This window comes from Sebastes umbrosus, chromosome 23 (assembly GCF_015220745.1).
Source record: "Sebastes umbrosus isolate fSebUmb1 chromosome 23, fSebUmb1.pri, whole genome shotgun sequence".
NCBI lineage: Eukaryota > Metazoa > Chordata > Actinopteri > Perciformes > Sebastidae > Sebastes > Sebastes umbrosus.
Genome location: NC_051291.1, coordinates 15,386,641 through 15,409,155, shown reverse-complemented (window position 1 = coordinate 15,409,155; position 22,515 = coordinate 15,386,641). Strand labels below are relative to the sequence as shown.

The 22,515-nt window shown below is 39.9% G+C and overlaps 1 protein-coding gene across 3 annotated transcripts in view; it reads left to right on the top strand.

Annotated features, from left to right (window-relative positions):
* Nucleotides 1-22,515, top strand: part of cacna1c (calcium channel, voltage-dependent, L type, alpha 1C subunit) — a 225,087-nt gene that overhangs the window by 36,767 nt on the left and 165,805 nt on the right. Inside the window, exon 1 of one of the 3 annotated variants that reach the window (XM_037760296.1) lies at nucleotides 21,767-22,304. The exons of the other annotated variants lie outside the window; for them this stretch is intronic. Coding sequence (XP_037616224.1) covers nucleotides 22,142-22,304 — 163 coding nt within the window. The 5' untranslated portion in view covers nucleotides 21,767-22,141. Of the gene's footprint in view, nucleotides 1-21,766; nucleotides 22,305-22,515 lie in introns of those variants that run through there. 3 annotated transcript variants of the gene reach the window in all.

Genomic DNA, 22,515 nt, shown 5'->3' with positions numbered 1-22,515 from the left:
TGAAAAGCTTGACCTCTGTGTGTGCTGCATCCACTGCTTTGCAATGCTGTCAAGATGATGCTGAGCAAGCCACTAAAACACAGTCGATGTACTAAAGCCTTAAGACGAGACAGAGCAGATAAATGCTGCGCTCACAGAGGTCAAACTACCAATCTTACAGTGAATAGGAAAAAATCGTCGTGAATGGAAAGGCCATTATGCCGTAAAAAAGAAAAGAAAAGACTTATGCAACGGTTCAGTCTGAGCTGTTGGATATACAGCGAGCTCTATACTTTTATGTGCTTTTGCACTCTAGTGAAGGATTGCTCTCAATTTTGTTTTTTATTCACTTCTATCTCATTGAGTAGCTGAAGTTCTCCTCTTCTCTTCTAACCGTTCGCATCCACAGTAGTCTGTGGTTTCCCCTGGTTTCCCTCCTCTCCCCCTCCCCACAGGCAGTCTGGGAAAACTTCCAGTTCAAAATGCCACATGGCTTCCCAGTATTCCAGATTTTTCCGACTGGAAGTGTCGAATTCCAGTGGAAACGCCGCTTCGTCATACCATTATACCGCTTCAAGTCGAGGAATGCCTCTGGGAAACGCTTTAGCCTGTGTTTTTATCGGGTTTTTTTACCGTTACAAAATCATGACAGTAGAGAGAAAGAACACAAAAAGAGACACTTTAAACACACACATACAAAGTGAAGAAAGCGTGGTGTGAGATGGCTGAGCTGATGGCACTCCAGTCTAAATGTTTACAATGAGATCCTTTGGTTATGGAAGGAGGAATGCAAGGAAGAAAAGTCTGTTCGTGGCCAACTATCTAATAGCTTAATGACTCAGAAGTACTGGCAGTCATGAGGTACAGTTGTTCTGTGTGTGTGTGTGTGTTACAGTCAAGGCATGCGCATGAGCGGTAAATGAGAAGTCACTTGTTGTTTATTGAAACATCTAACCTCCGAACCACTTATCCGCACACACATGTACAACTCATCCTGACACATTGTGGTTTTCTTCTCATGTCCCAGAATATCATGATAATGTGAAGAAAGTAACAGGAACACACACACACACACACACACACACACACCTTCAGGCAGGAGGTATTTCTCCTTGGCCTCGAGCTCAGTGTGTGTTGAAAGCGCTCCAACGACACAATATTCATACCAAGATGATCTGCTCACCCCCATAACTGGACCGTTCGATTGCTCAAGCCTCTTCAAAACAGGCATAACGCTCTCTGTGTGTGTGTGACTGCGGTATGTGGCTATGTGGTCTGTAGTTTCTTGTTGCAAACTAAAAAGTGAGTAATCTTTTACCACTCCAAAGTATTTTGCACGTGTGTTTTTCATTTATATCTCTGGTATTTTCTCGTTCGAGAAAGCTTCACTTACAGTAAATGACAGGCTTGATATGGAGCAGTAAACACACCACAGTACCTTGAGTTGTTTTGAGCTGATGGATTTGATGTACTGTGGTAAAAGAGTATGGTTGTTGTTGTTGATTTTCTTTTTAGATTCCTTTGTATTGATTTTTCATGTGAAATTCTGAGAAAACAATTTTGATCATGTAATCTGCAGTTGGAAACTGGATCACTAGTGGTCTGGTTTTTGGCCTATAGCAATCTCAGGGTGACATGTGGTGCATTCAAATGAAATGTCTTGTTTACAACATGGGTAGTCGTGTACACGATATTCTTTGCGTCCGAGTGATTAAGCCGTGAGATCACCGCTGCTGTGCAACGGCAATATTAACGTTACTGTCGGCGTCTAGAAGCCACACAGGCTAACAATTTTCCAAGCGGGTAACATATTGCAGTAAATGCAAAAGCATAATGACAGAGGAAAAAGATGAGGCCATTGGGAATATCAATATTTTCCTCAGACATATTATAAAATTACAAAGAATTACAATATACGACAAAAATTACAATATATTAACTTATTATGCACTGAAAAATGTACTTCCATGGGTTCCGCCATTTCTCACAACATCAACAAACACGTCACAACTCGTGAACTCGGAGCTTTCAGAAACTTTTCACTTGCAAGGTCACAAGAGGGGGGTGTTCATATGGACTTTTCTCGTGAACACGGTAATCACGACCCCATTTGAAGGCATCAATAGCTTCCCGTAAAACTCACAACTTGTCATTTTTATACTTTTACACAACTATAATGTGTTAATTAATGAGCTTTAGAGGTGCTGGTAGTTTTTTTATTTTTTACATTTGGACAGGGCCATGTTACCGGTTTCACCCTGTTGTAGCTCTAGCTTCATATTTACTGTACAGACATGAGAGTGGTATCAAAATTCTCCTATAACTCTCAGAAAGAAAGCAAATAAGCGTATACTGCCTAAAATGTGGAATTATTCTTCTTTGTTGAATGCATTGCTATCTATGTATGTGTGTGTGTGGTCCTGGAAATACATTATGCGCTTGAGGCAAGGTTACTTCCATGTAAAATGCAAATAAAAGAAAACCAGCACACATGATCTCAACCAAACATTTAGATTTCACTGTAGGAGGGGCCAATCCGGTTTGGCTGCTGTAACTTTTTCATATGACACAAAAAAGAGAAACAAGAAAAAGAGAAAAAGCAAAATGAAGAGAGAAAAGAAGAGAATCAGAGAAAGCAAGAAAAAGGGAAAGTTACTGTAGATGTGCACTGAAAGAAAGATGATGCTACTGGAGCGCTTGAGGATGACTCATCCATAAGCTAGTGATGCTTCACGGACACACACACACACACAGGCAAATACACACAGAATCGTGAATCCTCAGACACACACACACACACACACACAAACACGCGACACACAACTATTTAGTCATACGCTTGAACACATACGCAAACACACATTTCATACACACGCCAGTACACCAGTCATCCATTAGTCTGATACTGATTCACGGAGACATGCGTGTTGGTTCAGCAGCTTGTTCCTAATGAGCCAAAATGGCCGCTGCCGCGCCGCAGTTTCCAGGCCAGAGCAGGGAACGGCCCCAGGGGCAGAGAAACTGGGCGAGAGGAAGAATCAGAGGGGGCTGGATTTAAATGGAGCTCATTAGCTCATGGTAGCCATGAGAGGTCCCTGCGCACTGAGGAGAAACACACATACAAGCGCGCACACACACACACACTAAGGCATGCATGCAAACACAGATGGACTGTCTTGTGTACATACAGTATGAACACACGAGTGCAGTTATTTTTTACAAGAGACGAGAGGTGGAGAGACATGTGAGAGCAGGACAGAAAGAGGAAGAAAAATATGGGGAAACAGAGAAAAAGGTTGTGGTTGGATCGGACGACTGGCAAGGTGGCGAGCGCTGCAGATGGCAGAGACACTCGCGTGTGTGTGTGTGTGTGTGTGTGTGATTTTTGCCAGTCGTATACCCCCTTCCCTGCCTTCCCTGCTTTGTCCACCCACTCAACATATGTCCTCCGCTCCTCTCCCGTCTCTCCTCCTCGTCCCCTAATCCTTCCAATCATCATATATTTTGTCGTGTCATTTCTACCAGTTTTCAGTGTGCGAGTTATAAATGTGGGTGGTTTGTGTCGCAGAGTGCCCTTTGTGCTCCACTTCAGTGCTTTCTGATGTATTTATATCCACACACACACACATGCCTTTTTCACTCTGCAGCCAAACTCTCATCAAAGGGGTGTTTGATTTCTTCTTCTGTTGCCCAGGCCCCACACGTCCCAGTAGGGTGGGTGGGTGGGTAGAGGGTGTTTTAAAGAGCAGGGGAGGGGCTGAGCCGTATAAAACTCAGCACCCGCTAAGCCTCAGAACTACAAATCTGCAAAAAAAAAAAAAGAAAAAATCTATTAGACGCTTTGTATTTGTCAGTCAAACGTTTTGCTAATCTTTGTGGAGGAATTTCACATGAGATTTGTCATGTGTCTGCTCTACTTTGTCAGGATTTGTTGAAATGCACGTCGATCACTGGTGAAATGCAGCTAAAACACGTAATATTTCAAAAGAAAATGCTATTTTCTTTCTGCATTTGTGACAATTTATTTAGTCGGTGAAGCCTTTTTTTTATTTTGACTGATTGTAGATGATCATTTTCTGCACACCACCATAATGATCAGCATAAACAACCCAAAAAAATTGCACATTCACAGCTTTAAATGCAACTATATACTTTGAATATACCATGTATGAAGCTTTTGGGGCCCTTATCCATAGGTTATCCATAATTTGTATCAACTCTTATTATGTCTCTTTGCATTATCCACTCAGCTGACACTCTGTAACAGTGTTTGTTTGAGTGTGTCTTTAAAACTCTGTCTACTCTGTGTCAAGCGTTGTAATTTGTAGTGAGGAATTGGCGTCTGTGCTGCTGTAGGTCACAGGATGCAGTGCTCCAGCATGGTGAGATAATGTGTGCACTATGCTGTTTTGATGGGTCAGTTTTGGACTGATCCCAGTGTTGAAGTTGTACAAACTATATGTCATTCAAACATTAAAAGTGCTTCACATAACACTTGAATAAAATATAAGAAAATTACACATTTAAAACTAGCAAATTGCAATATCAACAAGTCATAAGATATAAAGATCTAAAAGGGAAGATTATATGAAGCAATATGAGTTTTAAGAAGATCCTAAAGGTGCATGAAAAACCAGCAGGTTTTTTTCCAATTCAAATCTATTAATAAAACTTTAAAATCAATCCTAAAATCCCAACACTTACAGGTAGCAAGTGAAAAGTTTAAAGGGGACATATCATGAAAAACTCACTTTTTCAGTGCTTGTGCACATACATTTCAGTAACTGGAGTGCCTACCAACGCAAACTGTGAAATAAGACAACCCAGTCAGTTTGTGGGCTGCCTAGATCAGAAAACATGTGGTTCAATATCAATATAATATACAGTAGTACGTAATCCACGTAATCGTGAACCAGGAAGTATAAAGAGCCTCTACATTGTAAAGACTGGAGCGGAAATTGGCACGTGTTGTTGGACATACGTAGGTAAACACAAAAAATGAGGAATAACTTTTTGTTAAATATCATACGAATCGTTTTATGAGGATACGTTGTCCTATGTCACATGCAGGCTCATATTTCACCTACAGCTTGAGATCTACCTTTGCAAAGGCGCACCGTATTTTTCTCACAAGCCAATCAGAGCAGACTGGGCTGTTTCTGGAGGGGGTCTTAAAGAGGCAGGCGTTTCAGATGGACAGTATGAGAAATATAATGTGTTTATTGAACATTAAAGCATGTTAACATGCTCTAATAGAAACCCAAAATACAAGTATGAACCTGAAAATGAGCATGATATGTCTCCTTTAAGTATTCAGAATAGTATTTATCAGCGTTAGAAATATCCACTATCTGACGTTTGTAACAGACTGTAATCATATTGTCAACCTGTGAGCTACCTGCTCCTTTTAAAAAGCCTTTTTTTCCAGCTATTTCATCTCACTGACTGTCTGTTGCACAACTTAAATTAAAAAGGTGCTTAGTTGCCACCTCTGTTCCCATGGCCCCACATCTCCTGATGGGGGGATGTGCAGGGCGGGCAGGGCCTGAGTCATAAACCTAACGCTCCCTCTGAGACTGTGGCGATGCCAGACTGTCGAGCTAAACTACGAGAGCACATTCATTAGCGTTTTATTGCTTTGTAGTCTCGTCAATTAATCACAGGCGTGCTCACGGACGCGCACGCACTCTTTTTTACGGTACTAGACACTAAAACACTCGGAGCGCCGAGACATGCATTGTGCGTCGTCTTCGCTTTTGAAACGCACAAAGACATTACCACACATGTGCTTCATTTGATGGCTCCCCGGTGTGTTGTACGTCAGACCACAAGTTCTCTCTTGGTCCGTATATATCCGCTCCTCTGAGATCACTTACACACACACACACACACACGTATAATGTATTTGTGAGGACACTTATTGACTCGACAGTAAAATGGCGTCACCTTGTCTCCCCTCTTCTCTGTTGATGAATCTTTTATTGACGGAATCTTAACAGTGGTTAATTCCCGTTTATAGTTTCAGGGCTATCTGTATTTGTGACGGGTCTGCTGATAATCACGAGTGTTTTCAGGATGAATTTGATGGCGTGTTCTTCTTAATAACTTTAGTAGCAGTCCATTAAGTTATTAACCATTTTGATTTGCAATGCAATATCCTGCCTTTATCTTTTTTTCCTTAATGAATTTCACAAATCAAGCTGCCCATGTGTGCAGTTTCAGTTATTCCTTCTTCTTTTCTTAAATCAAAAGAGAGCTGTTAGACCATGTGATGACTTTTTATACTAGTCACTAGTGTTCATGACACTACCTTCAAATCCAATCCTGTTTTAAAATCTCAAAATACAAATAAATAAATGACACTTTTTGTGCCCTTGTTTCCTCAGAATGTGGTGCTGCTACTGAGACAAGGTTTTATTTTGTGTTTATTAAGTGTTAAATGATAGAAAACTGGAGCGGACAGAATTGGTCAACACAAACACAAGTGAAAAATGAAAAGGACAAGTGTGATTTACAGAATCAGTTAGAAAACAGGGTTTGTACTTTGTCAGAAAAGCAGGTACAGAAACAGCCGATTAGACCGTTATCAGGCCATTAAATAGGCGTCAGCGGTGGTTATAAACCCCGTAGATGTGGGTCAGTAGGGCCCTTCTACACCCACTAGTAGGTTTTATCATGTATAAACATGGGCGATCACCAAAAGAAGGTATATAAGAAGATGACAGCGACCTCTAGCGACCGTAGTGATTATGACAGGAGCAGAAGCGGAAGTCAGGCAGTGTAGCTTCGTATGGGGTGGAGGTCAGGGGCGATAGTTATTTATAGTTATAGTTAGTTACGAAGATGTTTTTCACTAAATATAACCAAGTAATTTTGTTGCCTAAACCTAAAGAAGCGGTTTTGTTTTCTGTTCAAAACGTAACGTTTCATCCCGCAGGCCATAACACTGCTGAACTCTTGAGCTCCTGAACTCATCACTTGTCACTTTACCTTTATTTATCTTTATATACTTTACATACTGTTTTACAAACTGTTACACCTCTATGTACATACATATTTACCACTTACATAATACATACATTCCTGTCTACACCTCTCTATTTTAGTACTTCTCATTATTACAGTACATACTACATTCCTGTTTACACCTCTGTGTACATATATTAGTTCTCATCGTGCGTATACATACTACATCTTGTTTACATTCAGTTTTCCCATCTGAAATACTGTCATCAACTAAATTACAAATTTACAAATTTACTTTTCTATTTCTATTCTATTTTTTACACTATTACATACATTACAATTTTATGTTTGTATTTATTTAAACGGCACTATTTTATGACTTAGATTATCATTTTGCTTTTGCATTTACTTATGTGATTTCCCCTTTATATAAATACATAGTTGAAGGATAGTTGAAGGAACCTGAGACCAGTGATGTTCATTGCCAATGACTACTTTGTTGGAATTGACATATGACAAATAAAGAACCTTGAACCTTGTTTCATTCAGTTTTATGTGTTAGAACGTGTTGCTTTAAAGTTTCAGTTTTTCCCACGTAGTAGGTGTAGTAGACCCCTTTTAAACCCACATCTATGGTGCTTATCATGACCGATAAAGTCTATTTAATGGCCTGATAACAGTAGAAATAGAGGAATTTCAGTTACTCTGTGTATTCAGGCAGAGGGGTTTTGAAAGTACAGAGCTATAATGATGGCAGCAACAGCATGATCATGACTCCTGAGGCAAAAAAGCCAGGAGTTTTTTGTTGTGTTTTCAGACACGAGGTTTTAAACAGGAGCGTGAAACATGCGGGGAGAATGTAATACAAGGAATTTAGTTATTTTTGATTTTTCGGGATATTCACATCAAAGTGTTGGATTAGTTAATGATCAGTCTCCAAGCATAGCCCGGCTAAAGAGCAAAGACCGAATACTGCGAACTGAATACTGTGGTCTGATCAGATGAGCTTCTGATTAATGGAGACTCTTGTTAGATGGTGTTGTGTATTATAGTTAGAGTTTAAAGGGGACATATCAAGGTCATTTTCAGGTTCATACTTGTATTTTGGGTTTCTTCTAGAACATGTTTACATGCCTTAATGTTAAAAAAACACAGTATTTTTCTCATACTGTCTGTCTAAATATACCTGTATTCACCGTCTGTCTGAAACGCTCCGTTTTAGCGCCTGTCTCTTTAAGCCCCCCTCAAGAAAAAGTCCAGTCTGCTCTGATTGGCTTGTTGAATCACATGTTTTCTGATCTAGGCAGCCCAGGGTTGTGCATTTCACAGTTTGTGGGTTGGTAGACACTCCAGATACTCAAAATGTATGTGCACAAGCACTTAAAATGTGACTTTTTCATGATATGTCCCTATAAATAATTGTCCAAAACTGCAGTAAGACAACACCAGGCAATACATTCTCATTCAAAACAGTGGACATGAGCAAACTGCATACTGATAGTTGCATAATGTCAATAATCCACAGTTAAAATGTAGACTTGAGATGTTTTGCCGAGCTTCTTTAGTTCTGTTGCATCATGATTTTTGAAGTATTTTTTAAATTTTGAATACAGTAACTGTGCAGTCCTGGATGATTGATTGCTGTTTTTATCCCACCAGTTTCATTAAAATATCACATTTCTAGTATGTTTTGTGTTTTCTCTGGTGTTTCTGTACCAGTTGTGAGGCTTGTGGTTTACGGTGTGGTTTTGTTAGCAGAGCATCCAGAGTCATTAAAAGGACAAAACATTCTGCTGTAGGGGTTTTTTTTTCTCATAAAAAGCCTAATGTCTAAATTTGCATTTCATTTAAAAGAACCTTTGTATTATATAGTTATGGGTGATAATGTTACAGCTCTGTTGAAAATGATTTATTAATGATGTTGTGTTAAACAAGTGGCTGTTTTTGACTCCTCCAGTGGGGCCTGTCTGACCTCCTGAGCATCCCAAACCAGCTCACTGAATTCATACACACTTTGATAACACGCATATGTGTAATTGTGTTGCACTATTACTGCCCCCGGCTTTTATCCTTTTGTATGTGAATTAGGTATATATATTTTTTCTCTTATTTTTCCACTGCACAAATGATGTTCTTCAAGGAAAATAAAGTATTTTGAATTGTATGAATTCCGTGGAAAAACAATCAGACTCAACACTAAATAGAAAATGAATTTGATGCTGTGAAATATTAATTTGTTGCCCCCTTAGATAAACACAAATATTGATTTATGACTTGTTTTGGCCTCGCTAACAAAAAGCTTCCCACAGGAGGCTATTAAAAAAATACACCAGTTTTGTGTATCAAAGCAGAGTAATGTTCACATTTTTTTATTTTTTTCCCCAAACAAATATAAATCTCCCTTTGAAATAAAATTATAAACACATCAATTTTTGCCATCTGTCAACAGTTAAGGCAGCCAACATAAAATATACAAAGTCAATATGGCTAACATCATAACAAGCTGACAAAAAATACATATAACACATTCAAATCGTGCTGTCAACCAGCCACTGTGTGTATATGTCATGTCTGTGGCATCCAGAAGCATATGTGGACATGGCTGCAGCATGTCTACAGTTTATTTTGGTGGACATGGTTGCAGCATGTCTATAGCTAATTCTTGGAGACATGGTTGCAGCATGTCCATAGTTTATTCTTGGAGACATGGCTGCAGCATGTCCATAGTTTATTTTTGTGGACATGGTTGCAGCATGTCCATAGTTTATTCTTGTGGACATGGCTGCAGCATGTCCATAGTTTATTTTTGTGGACATGGTTGCAGCATGTCTATAGCTAATTCTTGGAGACATGGTTGCAGCATGTCTACAGTTTATGTTAGTGGACATGGTTGCAGCATGTCTATAGCTAATTCTTGGAGACATGGTTGCAGCATGTCTAATTCTTGGAGACATGGCTGCAGCATGTCCATAGTTTATTTTTGTGGATATTGATATCCACATGATATTTCAGCAGGGATTAAAACGTCGGCACATCAGTAGCATCAGGGATCTGTTCTTGTAAGTGAGGCTATAATAAAAATCAACAAAGGCTCTGTTCAAACTTAAATTGTGTTGTTACCCTAAATCGGTTTCCCGTTTTTATCCAGGCAGAGTAGCTTTAAGAATCCTCTGCCTCACATTAATACTGTACACTCCCTCCTGGCAGCTGCCCAGTGCAACCAGCGTCTCCCACTGCTGGCTGCTGGGTGGATCCAGTGGAGCAAATGAGGGTTACATCCCTTGCTCAAGGGCAGAAGGGAGAGTCAATCACTTTCTCCATGCAGATTTCCCTGTTTTATTGTTGCATTTTTTAAACGTGATAAGCCATGATCCTTTTACACTCCACTTTAACCTCTTGTCGACCCCGTAGCAGCTGTACCAGTTGGTAGAAACATGCTTTGCTCGTTTTTGCAGTCTTTTTTAAGAGAGTGAGGTCGGTGGGTCCTGCTGGCACGCTTGGCAAAAGACTGTAAACTCGCCAACGGAGCAGGAAAGCAAAGAAACAACCTTGAAAGTGTGATGTTTCCTTCAATTTTGATTCTTGCCTACTGTTTTAAAAGAAACAACAGTGAAGAGTCACTCATTTGTGACAAAAATACAAAATGTGCGATGTATGAACTGTAACAGTGAGGATTTTGGACTTGATTTATCTGTGTATTAGCATGTGAAAATGTGCTGTGCATTAGTGGTTTAAAGGTTGGATCATGTGCAGGTCACACCACAGTCACACCTACTGGATCCTTTCTTTTTCAAGAGTACTTTTCTTTCTTATGTGGAGCTCTATTAGTTGTTAGAATTGGCCGCTGGTGTCTATGTTTGCCATGGTAACCTATCCATAGTGAAGGTTTATGTAAAGTGCACTCAACAGGAATGCCAAGTCCACCCATAGAAATTGGGAGATTGGAAAAGTTTCAGGCTCGATTTTCCATATTTTACCGTCAAAGGGTCCGTTTTGGATGTGCAAGTGGTGGTTTGGTTTGCTGCCAAAATGGCAGTGTTAGCAGCCAAAGCAGACATCCATCAGCGTTTGGATTCTGGCTGGTGATATTTTCAAAGCCAGGCTGTAGAATCGATACAAATGCAACAATCAGACCAGAGATAGAAAAATCAAGAGTGGCAATATTTTTGGTTTACAGGGCAGCACTTTTGCTTATTTATGATTTGTGGGAGAGGGTGAAAGAGACAGAAAACCAATAAGTGGTAAAGACGGTTGACTGGGCAATGTCAATGGGCATTATCGCTCGTTATTAGCATCATAGATGTGGGTCAGTAGATAGCCTACTACGCCTACTACGTTGCAAAAGTGAAAGTGAAACTTAAATGTTCTAACACGTTGTAAAACTGAATGAAACGTTACGTTTTGAACACAAACAAAACAGCTTCTTTAGGTTTAGGCAATAAAACCACCTAGTTAAGTTTAGGAGAAAAGATTGTGTTTTAGCTTAAAATAACTGCGTTTGAAAAGTGAAAGTGAAACTTAACGTTTGAAAACAAAGACAACTACACGTTGTTGGTTTGACACACTGGTCTCATCCTGGTTCCATCCATCACTCCCGAACACTCCTATCATAATTACTCTGGTACTCTGGTGATAACAACCATTTAATGACTTGATAACAGTCTAATCGGCTGAAATATAAGAGTATGAAATATGTGGAGTCACTTAACAGCACAAATCTGAAGAGGCAGACAGGTTCTTGTGCAGCGGCAATGTGGAAATTCAATGTGAAAACATTATATTTGAATTGGCACGTCCACAAAATGATACATACAAGAAGTGTGAAATGTAAATCTGCATTGTTAGATGATGCATAATCTAGTAGTTGCAGTACTTATTCGTGTTTGTTTTACTATATGCTCATAGTTTCTGAGGACAGTTAGATGGTGTCAAGAGGGCTGGGAATCATAAAATGTTGGGATAGGCGAAAAAAATCGATCCAGCATAGTATCGCGATATTTTGTATGGCAATATTTTATCGATATTTGGACGTCAAGTATCGATCTTTTATTATATAAACTATTAACCTCTTAACAATCCGCCCGCTATATTAGAGTGAAGATACTGGTATCATATGAAACTAGAAAACCTATGGAACCGATTGGTGTCATGTCATGTTTGCTTGTTGGGAAGAACGCTAAATAACGCTCCAAAGTTACGCTAGATTTTGGCGAGGAAAAACTGGCATGGCCATGACCTCTGACCTCAAGATTTGTGCATGAAAACTCTGAGATGAACAGAGTGAAAACTGTATCTTATTAGATTAAACAGTTGTTGAAAAAAGGTAATGAATCACAATATATCACAATATATCTTATCACAATACTCAGCATATTGCAAAATGTTTAAAATCTCAATAGGATTGTATCGTGGGGGCCTCTGGTGATTCCCACCTTGCTACTGGCTTTAATTGTCTAAATCAGCACCTTATTGTGTTGCCCTGTGTAAAAAAAAACATCCATCTACAGTACCTGTATGGAGACTAAAACATCCCACGTAAGTATTCAAGACACGTTTGATCCTGTACTGTACAGGTGGTCATGTGCAGCTCCGTTGGTTTTGCATTGTAATGACCTTGCCAAGGTTAGGACTTCCATTCAGTGGGACCACAGGAAATTTATGCAATTACTTTACTGGTAAGCACTTTGCATGAAAGCGTTGTATAACTGGCACATGCTATACATTATGGGAGAGCCCATTCTGTCCTTTACTGATCTAAAGGGCAGATGTAGAGAGGGAGACGGACAAGAAGACAGAACAGAAAGGATTGAATGGCGAAGAATGAGAGTGGAGAATATGGCAAAAGGAAAGAAAATTAAGCAACATTTAACATGTATTAACATCAACATCACTAACACATACTGTATGTCAACTTTATTAGGGAATTTAGGGACCTAAGCGTTACATATCCCACAGTCTTCGTCGCTCAGGGTGCCCTCATGATGCAGAAACAGAAGCTGTTTATACTGTTTCAATCACAGCAAATTGGATAAAAGTGTCAGCTAAATGGCTAATGGAGATCATGAGCATTAGATGTAAGGAGCGACGCAGAGAGAGAGACAGGTGGAGAGAGACGGTTCGTATCTGGGTTACTCTGGCCTCACATCTCTCCACTGCAGATGAATATTAATAAGGAGTTATTAATATCTGCTGCCTGCACTGTGTGTGTGTGTGTGAATATGTGTGTATGCGAGGTCGGCATGGAGGCGCAGCGTGAACAAGCCTTCCTCCTCCTCCTCTCCCTTCTCCTCCTTCTCCTCTTCCACACAACCTGTATCACTTTTTGCTCTTCTTTCCTCCTCCTCACGCTCACTTTCTTCTTTTTTTTCCATAAGTTCTTTGTTTTTTTCTCATCTTTTTTCTTTCGCTCTTTCATTTGCTTCACCCTCGCGTTCATTCTTCCTGTTTATCACGGCTCCTTATGTTTCAAGGAGGGATGCTGGTGCTGATGCTGGCTCTGGTTTTGTCATAAATCAAAGCAGAGTGACTTAATTTATGGCTATTTGTCAGATATTTGATACATTTCCTCTATTAGAGTTGTCTTAAGGAGATAATGTGTCATCTCTCGGTCATATTTTGTACAGTAAAGTGCTATGATTGTAAACTTATCTAGTATCTAGCAATGATTGTATCTGAATCTAAGCTGCGTGTATGAAGAACTGACATCATATGTGAAATCAATATTTCTACAGTCATCCATTTTTTTTTGCAGTGGGTTATATTATATGTCACTTAGATGATCTTTGACCTTTGTAATGTTAGTAATGTTAAATTTTAAAGGTGCAGTGTGTAGGATTTGGCGGTCTCCAGTGATGAGGTTGCAGATTGCAACCAACTGAAAGTTCTCTCGTGTGCTAAGCGTGTTGGAGAAAATGTGAATGGCTCTCTCTAGAGTCGGTGTTTGGTTTGTCCGTTCTGGGCTACTGTAGAAACATGGCATTCAGCTCCGTGAAGAGGACCCGCTCCGTATGTAGATATAAACGCATACTTGTCAACCTCCCAATTTTCCTGGGAGACTCACGTTTTTCATTGCCCTCTCCCGGCTCACAATTCTCCCATATTTCTCACGATTTATGGCACATTTTCACACCTTTGTTTTACCTTTTTGTTATCTCAACCTGTTTCTGGCACTATACAGCGTGTATAAGCCCTACTGTTTCCACCCAAATGTCTTTTCCCGGCGGAGGAGAGATGCTTGCGACACCGCGGCATGGTTTGAGCTGCCCTCGCCACACATCAGAGCATCGCAGCAAAGCCGTCGTGGCATAGCGCAAACTATTGGAAATAACTGTTGCTGAAAAGGCCTTTAGTGCGTCAGAAAAGGAGAGGAAAATGGAGAGAACTAAGAGAAAGAAATATTCAAGGAGGAGCAAAAAATTAATGAAAACTGATGAATATTAGTTTGTACCAGAGATTCACACAAGTTCAAGCCAGAGGGGCGAATTATTCAGTTTTTTTCTAAAAGTAGGCCTGTTTAACAAATGCTGTTGCAGTATACTTATTATTCATATTATATCACAGTTTCTGCCAATAGATCCCCCTAAATGTTAAAAAACGTTCCTTTAAGTGTACTCAATTGTCTGTTCTGTGTCACAAAAATGCAACATAAAAGAGACCTCTCCCCTCTTTCCACTGCCAATAATCAGTCAGATCCAGCCAATCAGAATCGTCAAAACAAATTAGTGGTATATACACAAAATTTCAAGGAGACAGGGTTGGGACACAAATTACTATTACTGAATTGACAATGCTGAGGGATGTGAAAATCAGTTGACCTCAAACTAGCTAAGTACTGCATGTTTCAAATTATATCAAACTTCAAAATCCAACTTCAGAATCACATTCAGATGTTGTTTTGGTCTAAGGCACGACAAGTCATCACGTGTCGTGAAAAAAATAAGACCTTGTTGGATTTGGACCCCGACAATTCAACTAGCCAGCCGAGCCAAGGTTTGAATTGACTTCCAAAGCATTAAACAGCTTAAAACCATGTGGTCTTATCTTTGGCTCAAAGTTAGCCCTTTGAAGAGTTACATTACCATTGTATGTCATTGTTACAGCAATTGTCACTTGAATAGGGATAAATGACAATTAGGCACATTTAACAGTGCCTGTGAGCTACTTTGATTAATTTCCTGAAGCTCCCACATTAAATGTGAGGAAAAAAAACTGCCACTGAGTGGATTTCTTTTACATGAGGTGTTAAAATCTGCTATGTAGACGAATATTTCTTTTTAAAATAATACATCCAGATCTTTGAGAAACGTGCTGAATAAAAGTATGACTTTTCCTGAAAAAAAAAATATTATGATTGCGATTGAATCTTGGCGGGTCCAAAATTAATGTTTTATTTATCTCTGTGGAAAAAGCTGGTGTTTGGTTCCCACTTCTAACAAGGCTTGTGAGCCAGTAGTAGAATGACGTTGGTATCACATGGTGTCTCTGGGTGGTCAGTTAGTGTGGATAAACTGGATAAATGGCTGAGATTGATGGTATTTGCCTGGCAACGACTTGTTGTGAAGCGAATGCAATGACACAGGGGGACGGAGAATGCAACATCTAGTGGCAGATTGTTACCAATGTTATCAATAGCACATTTAATTGTAACATTTTTGTGTTATTCAGCATTCAGTTGTACTTAGCTCCACCCTCTCGTGGCATCTCTGGTTGCAAAAAAACAAGATGACGATGCCCTAAAATGCCAAACTTGAGGCTTCAAAACAGCAATCTACAAACCAATGGGTAACTTGGTGACTTCTTATATACTGTCTATGGTTGCAAAAAAGGACGGAAGCTGCAGACAATATAAACAAAAACCTTGACTTTGTAGCATTGTTTTTAACAGAAAGTAACATATAAAACTCCTTATAACAACATATCCATATATTAGAGACCCATTTTTTTACCCCATAATTCAAAGACCTGCATCACCCTGACCTCCTGGGAGTATAGGAACACAACAACCAATCAGTGCTTCAGAAAACTGGGGGTTTGGCCCGAGCTGTAATAAACTAGAGAGTCCAGATGACAGTGAGCAATGTGCTGCTGAACACGGAGCCCCAGTGCATGATCTATACACAGGCTTTCTCTTGACATGTTACTGGAATATCCACCTCATGTGTGCACACACACTTGCTCATTTCCCCACCACTTCAAATTCCAGTTCAGATACTATGTTACAGTTTAATGAATAAATCCATATACGATAAGGTTAGCGCTCATCGCAATGAAAAGAGCAAAAACAGCAAAAAAAAAAGCACAAATACCTGTAGCTATTTTGTTGTTATAGAATGACCTCATTCGTGACAAAAAAAAAGAAGTAAATGTGCCCTTGCTAGCACATCTTTTTGTTGACAGGGCAAAAAAGGGATAAACAACCTCAGTTGTAACAGGCAGTGGTGTGTTTACAACTCTCTATTCAGATAAATGAGCAGCACTTTATTTTCAATGTAGAGAAAATGAGCAGGAATTTCCCCTGACAACACGCTGTCCTTTTTGTCTATTAAGAGTAAATACTCCGTACAGTGTGATACGTTTTCAGTCCTGTTTGTTTACCTCTTTGGTCCGAACCCAAGCATCCGATTTGCCGCTTTGCCTGTTTTCCTTGTAAATTGCATGCATGTCCTGCTCACGCTGCGTGGATCTTGTGAGTGTGTGTGTCAGCGCATACTGTAATTGTCTGTTGGGGGGGTCATAGATCAATGGGGAGCAGGTGTGCGTGTGTGTCTTGTCTTTCAAGGGGAGCAGGTGTATATGTGCGCGCGTGTGTGAGTGAGCTTGTGTAAGTGTGTGCATGTGTCGGGAGCAGGTGTGTCTGTGTGGTGTGCTCACTCGGCCGGATAATGGGCACATATGGACAAAGCGAGAGAGAGACAAATGAGAGACACCCACACATATGCACACACACACAAAATCCCTGCACATGTACATGACTGATACAGACGACGGCTTTTGTGCACACACTCTGTGCATGTGTGAGTGTAAGTGAGTGAGTGGATGACACATAAATTGGATAAAAATAGTATTAGGCTTACAACCGGTATTTATGATGACAATGATAATGAGGGTTAAGCATGATGGGATGTCAAACAAGCACTGCGAATCATGGAAGCAGCTGGCAATCATAATTTTTTATGCCAAAAAATGGAAGTTGTTCACCTCCATTATGCCGTTTTTATGTTATTTCAGTCTAAATCAGAGTCTGAAAAGTGGTCTTGTGCATCAGATCGGCGACGGACTAGCAGCTTCTTTTCCGGCTAAGTAGATGGTAGAGGGAGCAAAAAAGAGAGAGAATAATTGTCAGCTATTTGAAAATGACAGAGAGGGAAGTGATGGGAAAAGGAGTAGGAAGCGGCGAAGCAAGAGAGATGGAGAAAAAATGGGGAGATGAGGAGGGATAGATTGATGGGGGGAAAGGAGGAAGGGTGCGCGGCTGAAAATGAACTTATCCGCTGCTGGAGAGCCAATGGAGGGAGTGACAGCTATATAGATTAGAGATAAAAGAGAGAGGAAGAAGTGGTGAGGGCGAGGGTGATTGGTAGGTATGGAGGGATGAAGGAGGAGAAGAGAGAGGAAGAGGTGGATGAAGGGCTTGACAATGATGAGGAGGAAGAAGAGGAGGATAAAAAGGGGATGCAGGGAGGAGGAGGAAAAACGAGGTACAGTAGCAAAAGGAGGTCATCTTTCGTATGACAATTCAGCTGGGATGGCACATGACAGGACTGTTGTGTGTGTGAGTGTGGAAAAAAGGACTATTGGTCAGGCCCAGTTTTTCTGGACCTCACTAAGGCTGTTAATAAGATTTCTCTTTTTTCATATTCTGAATTAGAGCTGCCACAAGGTGTGTGGGCCCTTAGTGTGTGTGTGCGTGTGGCTGCATGTGTGCATCCCCCATTAATTAGTGTCTGATCAGGTGCCATCATCAGTTAATTGACTGATAATTACATCATCACTGTCCACCCAAATAGATCCCTGCTGGGACGGAGCGGAGGAGAAGGAAAAGCAGATGGAGGAGGAGGAGGAGAGAGTGAGAAATGAGGCAGGCGTGAGTGAAGAAACGGAGGAAAAGAGAGAGAAGGGCACACAGAGGAGATGATGTGAGGGACTGATCTGGGGTGGGATAATCTGATTGGTCCCCTCCGCTGTCCGTTATCTGGTCGAGCCAATTAGACGAGCAGAGCGACTATAAGGAGTTTGAATGAGTTTTTAAAAAATCCTTGAAGATGATTTTTTTGCTGCTGTAATTTATAGTGGAACTGTACTTTGTAAGCAATGTTGATTTTTTTTTTTAGCATACTCTATGTGTCTGTGTAGCGATGACATTTTACGGCAGAGTGCTCGGAGTTGCAGTGATAGCATCTCTCCCCCAGTCTTTATCATTAAGCAGATAACAGCTCCACTGACTTGAGTTTATATCGCAGCTCATTACAGTCTGCAGTTCAGTTCACACTGAAGTTCAGCTCAGATAGGTTCACTTCACGTTCAGTTAGAGTGAATGCCGACTGTCTTTACAGCACATGGATCATTTGTTTGGGAGAATTCACTTGAGGAACCCGGATTTGTTTTGGTTGTCTGAAGGTAATATGTTGATTTTTGCCTTAGTAAGATTTATAGAAAGTGCGTAAGACAGAGAATACTGTATCCATCATGATAAGACCTTTTTTTTATGGAAATTGAGTCTCTTTTTTCTTTCTATCTTTGAATTTGTGAAAGTGTATGTTATGACTGGTCATGTGGCCATCCTGGTTGTTGTCCATAGTCTATCCTGTTTTAAGTTTGTACCAACATGAGCTAGTTTAATTAATGGAAAACTCAGTTTTGGTTTATACATCATATGCACAATTAACTTTTTTTCAATTCAAAGTGGCTTTATTGGCATAAAACTTTCAAAAAACAATGTTGCCAAAGCATCAAAGTACAGAAGTACACATGATAATGCATATACATATTTAAAACCCTAACAGGTGCAACAAAGTAAAAAGGGGACATTTATTCAGAGAAAACATTTTGACTTGTCATAGTAGGAAATGCACAGGTGTAAATAATCCAATTAATGATGCTTCAGGTGTTTTGCATGCTGGCACACTGTCATGGCTCACTTTTACACTTGAACAGAGCATAGCGGTCGTTAATGTTATCAGTAACACCTGTGCTTAAGTTAAAAAACGTCTGCTGGGAAAAAGCCCCATCATCCATCCTGTTAGCTATCAATTATTGACTAATTAGCAGCAGGCGAGGAGCACCACTTAATAAACACCCAACTCTTATTGGTTGAACTCATTGCATACAACACCTCAGACCATCTTGTAAAAACACAATGCTGAATATTATTAGTTACACCTGTGCTAACTATCTATCTATCTATCTATCTATCTGCTGAAGTCCATTGTCCATTGCATTTTTTCAGTGGCATCTCCAATTCTTGGGCATGTGCCAGTATTTGCACAAGGCACAACACCTGTCCTTACATTCAGTGTTATAGGTGGCGTTACCTATATGCTAATACCTGCCATTATATATAGTGTTCAGGGGGTGTTATAATTTATATGCTAATAATAAACAATCAGCCACATGCCTCCAATTTATGCTCAAGTGCGAGTCATCATTCAGCACAACTAAGCAGATTTAGATGGTTAATAACATTTTGTGCATCTGGAGTAAACTTCTCTTATTTTTTCTCTTAACAGAAAATTAAGAGATAATATAAGAGAAATTTAAGACAATGTTGCTGTGAAATTATCAAATAAAAATGAATGCAATATATTTAAAAAAACAAAACACAAGTGCAAATAAAACACAGAAAATGCCAAAAAATTAAATTGATATACATAAAAAGGCACCTTACTACAAACCTTAATACACTGGGTAGAGATGAAAAATCCATTACAGAGAAAGTAGTAATAAATTAACATTTGACTGTACTTTTACAATCATTGACTGGAGTCACATTAGTATAGCCATTGACTGCAGTGTTTTAAGAGTATGTTGCATGTGGGCTACTATTAGACCTATATAATGTAGCACTAATGACATTGATTGAAGTGGAGCTACAACCATTGACTGCAGCCTGAAGCACCGCGGAAACCTCATTGACTGCATTTATAAGAGTGAATTAGTGTTAAATGTTTTCGGCTGTAAAATCATATGATGGATGGATAAATTATTGGATTAAGTCTTGTCACTCGTGGTTAAGCACCCTAGCCCTCCACCCATTTGTCTCATCTTTACTTTTTTTTCTGCTCCTCCTATTTAATCTCCTCCTCCTGTTTCATCCTCTTTTTCTTGTCTATATCCCTCTTTTTACAGTATATCCACCTCCTTCATTCCATCTCCTTTATCCTCTTTCCCTTTCTTTTTCCATCCCTTCATCCCTCCCTTCTCCTCCCTCTCCCCTACGGTGTCAGAATCGTATTTCCACAGGCTGCTGTTTTTTCTGCAGAATAAAGAGCTGCTAATGGAATTACAGTCACTCACATCAGCACACAGTCCATCATACAACCCCCACACACACACACGCGACATGACTGCATGTGCAGGACAGACACACAGAGAGACACGCGGTCAGACAGACAGATTAGTGAGCTCAGTATTATTAAAGTTTTACTCTCCTCTAATCCTCACACTCTCACTCATGCAGCACAAACACACACAAATACTTACAAACACACACACACACACTCTCAGTGGGGCGCACCCCGTGAGAGGGCCAGGCAGTGTGAGATAAACTGATCACGCAGGAGTACAATATGCCGAAAGTGATTATGTGTGTGTTCGTGTATGTATGTATGTATGTGTGTGTTTGTGAGAGATAGTGAGCGAGAGATGATGATGTGCAACAGCAGTCAGGAAGCAGATATTAACTCACACTGGAGTCGATGGTGGAAAGAAAGAGGAAGATATTTTTCCAGTGTAGAGAATCATCTGTATGATAAAAGTAAGGTTTGCTATAGACTTCTCTGCTTTTAAACGTCACATAAACCCTCTAAAATCAATCCCAGAGTTTAGAGAAAATGTGGAAAATATAGTCCCGTCCAAGTAATGAGATGCTCCAAATTGAAAAATTGAAACCACAGCGGTATTTCCCATAAGGCACAGCTGCATGTGATAGTGACTTCACCGCCGATGAATGTAAAGAACACCTCCTTGGGCATTATCGCTGTATTCAAAGTACACCACTCCTAAATATTTGCAGACATATCTTTGTGTTGTTGTTGTTTAGTCAGCGGTGCATTTGTTTTAAGATCGCCTTCAGGGCGTTCCAGTTTTATTTTAGCTGTAATAAAGATAATAAAGTTTATTTATATCGCACTTATCTAAACAAATAGAACAATGTGCTTGGCATAGAACAGAAATAAAAAAGGACAAATTACTGCAGTAAAATCCAGGATACTGCAATATCAATAAAACGAGCCACATTAAATTCTAAATGGGGAGTGTATCAACCAATATTAAGAATCAGGTAGGCTATTAAACTAAAAATAAAATTATTGAAAGGCCATTTGATGAAAATGAGTTCCAGGTCAAGGTGCCTTCGTGGTCACATGAGCCGCCAGCAGGCTCCTGTCTGTCTGGCTGCACCCATTAAATGAATCAATATTAGGAGAAATATAATTATCACTTTTTTCCCAATGAGAAATAGTGTAATGTATTGCAATTAAAATCGAACAGATGACTACCGAACGCCAGTAAAACGTCCGCCTACAAAGTTCCGTACAAAAGTAAAACAAAATCATTTTTATTCTATTGTCATAATTGTAATGTCTCTACTAGCACTACTAGCTACTGGCTGATAGCCGGTTGTTTGGGAACTGTTAATACATCCACTGCTGTACAGGCTTACAGCATACAGCCCATGGGTGTATTATAAGATCATAAAAGTGACAAATTACAGCCGATATATCTATTATTACAGCTACATGCAGCTAGCAGGAAGCTGGCAGAACTGGATATGTCATATAAGCGTGCAGAGCGTGCAGTACTGTGGGTCTGATGCAAGTTAATTATGCAGAGGAAAATAACTCTGGATTCAGCTATTAGTTCATTTCACCACTTTTAGGACATCATGTTTTAAATGAGGGCTATTTAAGTGGTCGTACTGGGAAGTTTATTTACCTCGAAAAAAAAAAAATGATCCTCTGATTTGTCTCTTTATTCATTCATGGCTATGGACTCATTGGAGTTTTCGGTCCAAAATGGCGGCCGTTGTCAAAAAAGCAACAGAGTTTCGCCTCTTTGCTTCCATATGCTCTTTGATGATGCTGCACGGACTGGAGGCGTGGTCGTGTCAGCTAGCCTCCGCCGGAAGAGGAAGAAGCCTTCTGGTAACCTGTAATTTGTCCCGTTTTAACACGTTATGTAGTATTAAGATAACAGACTAGCAAGTTGTTGTTGTGTTTGTTGTGTCACTTTTTGCTTCAGGAGCTTCTGTGTCTGTCTCTGGTCCCCCTGGGGCGAAGCTAGCTGCTAATGGCTAAACCATCCATGGGCTAGTCAGTTGTGGAATATAACACTACGTCACCTTAGTGTACGTTA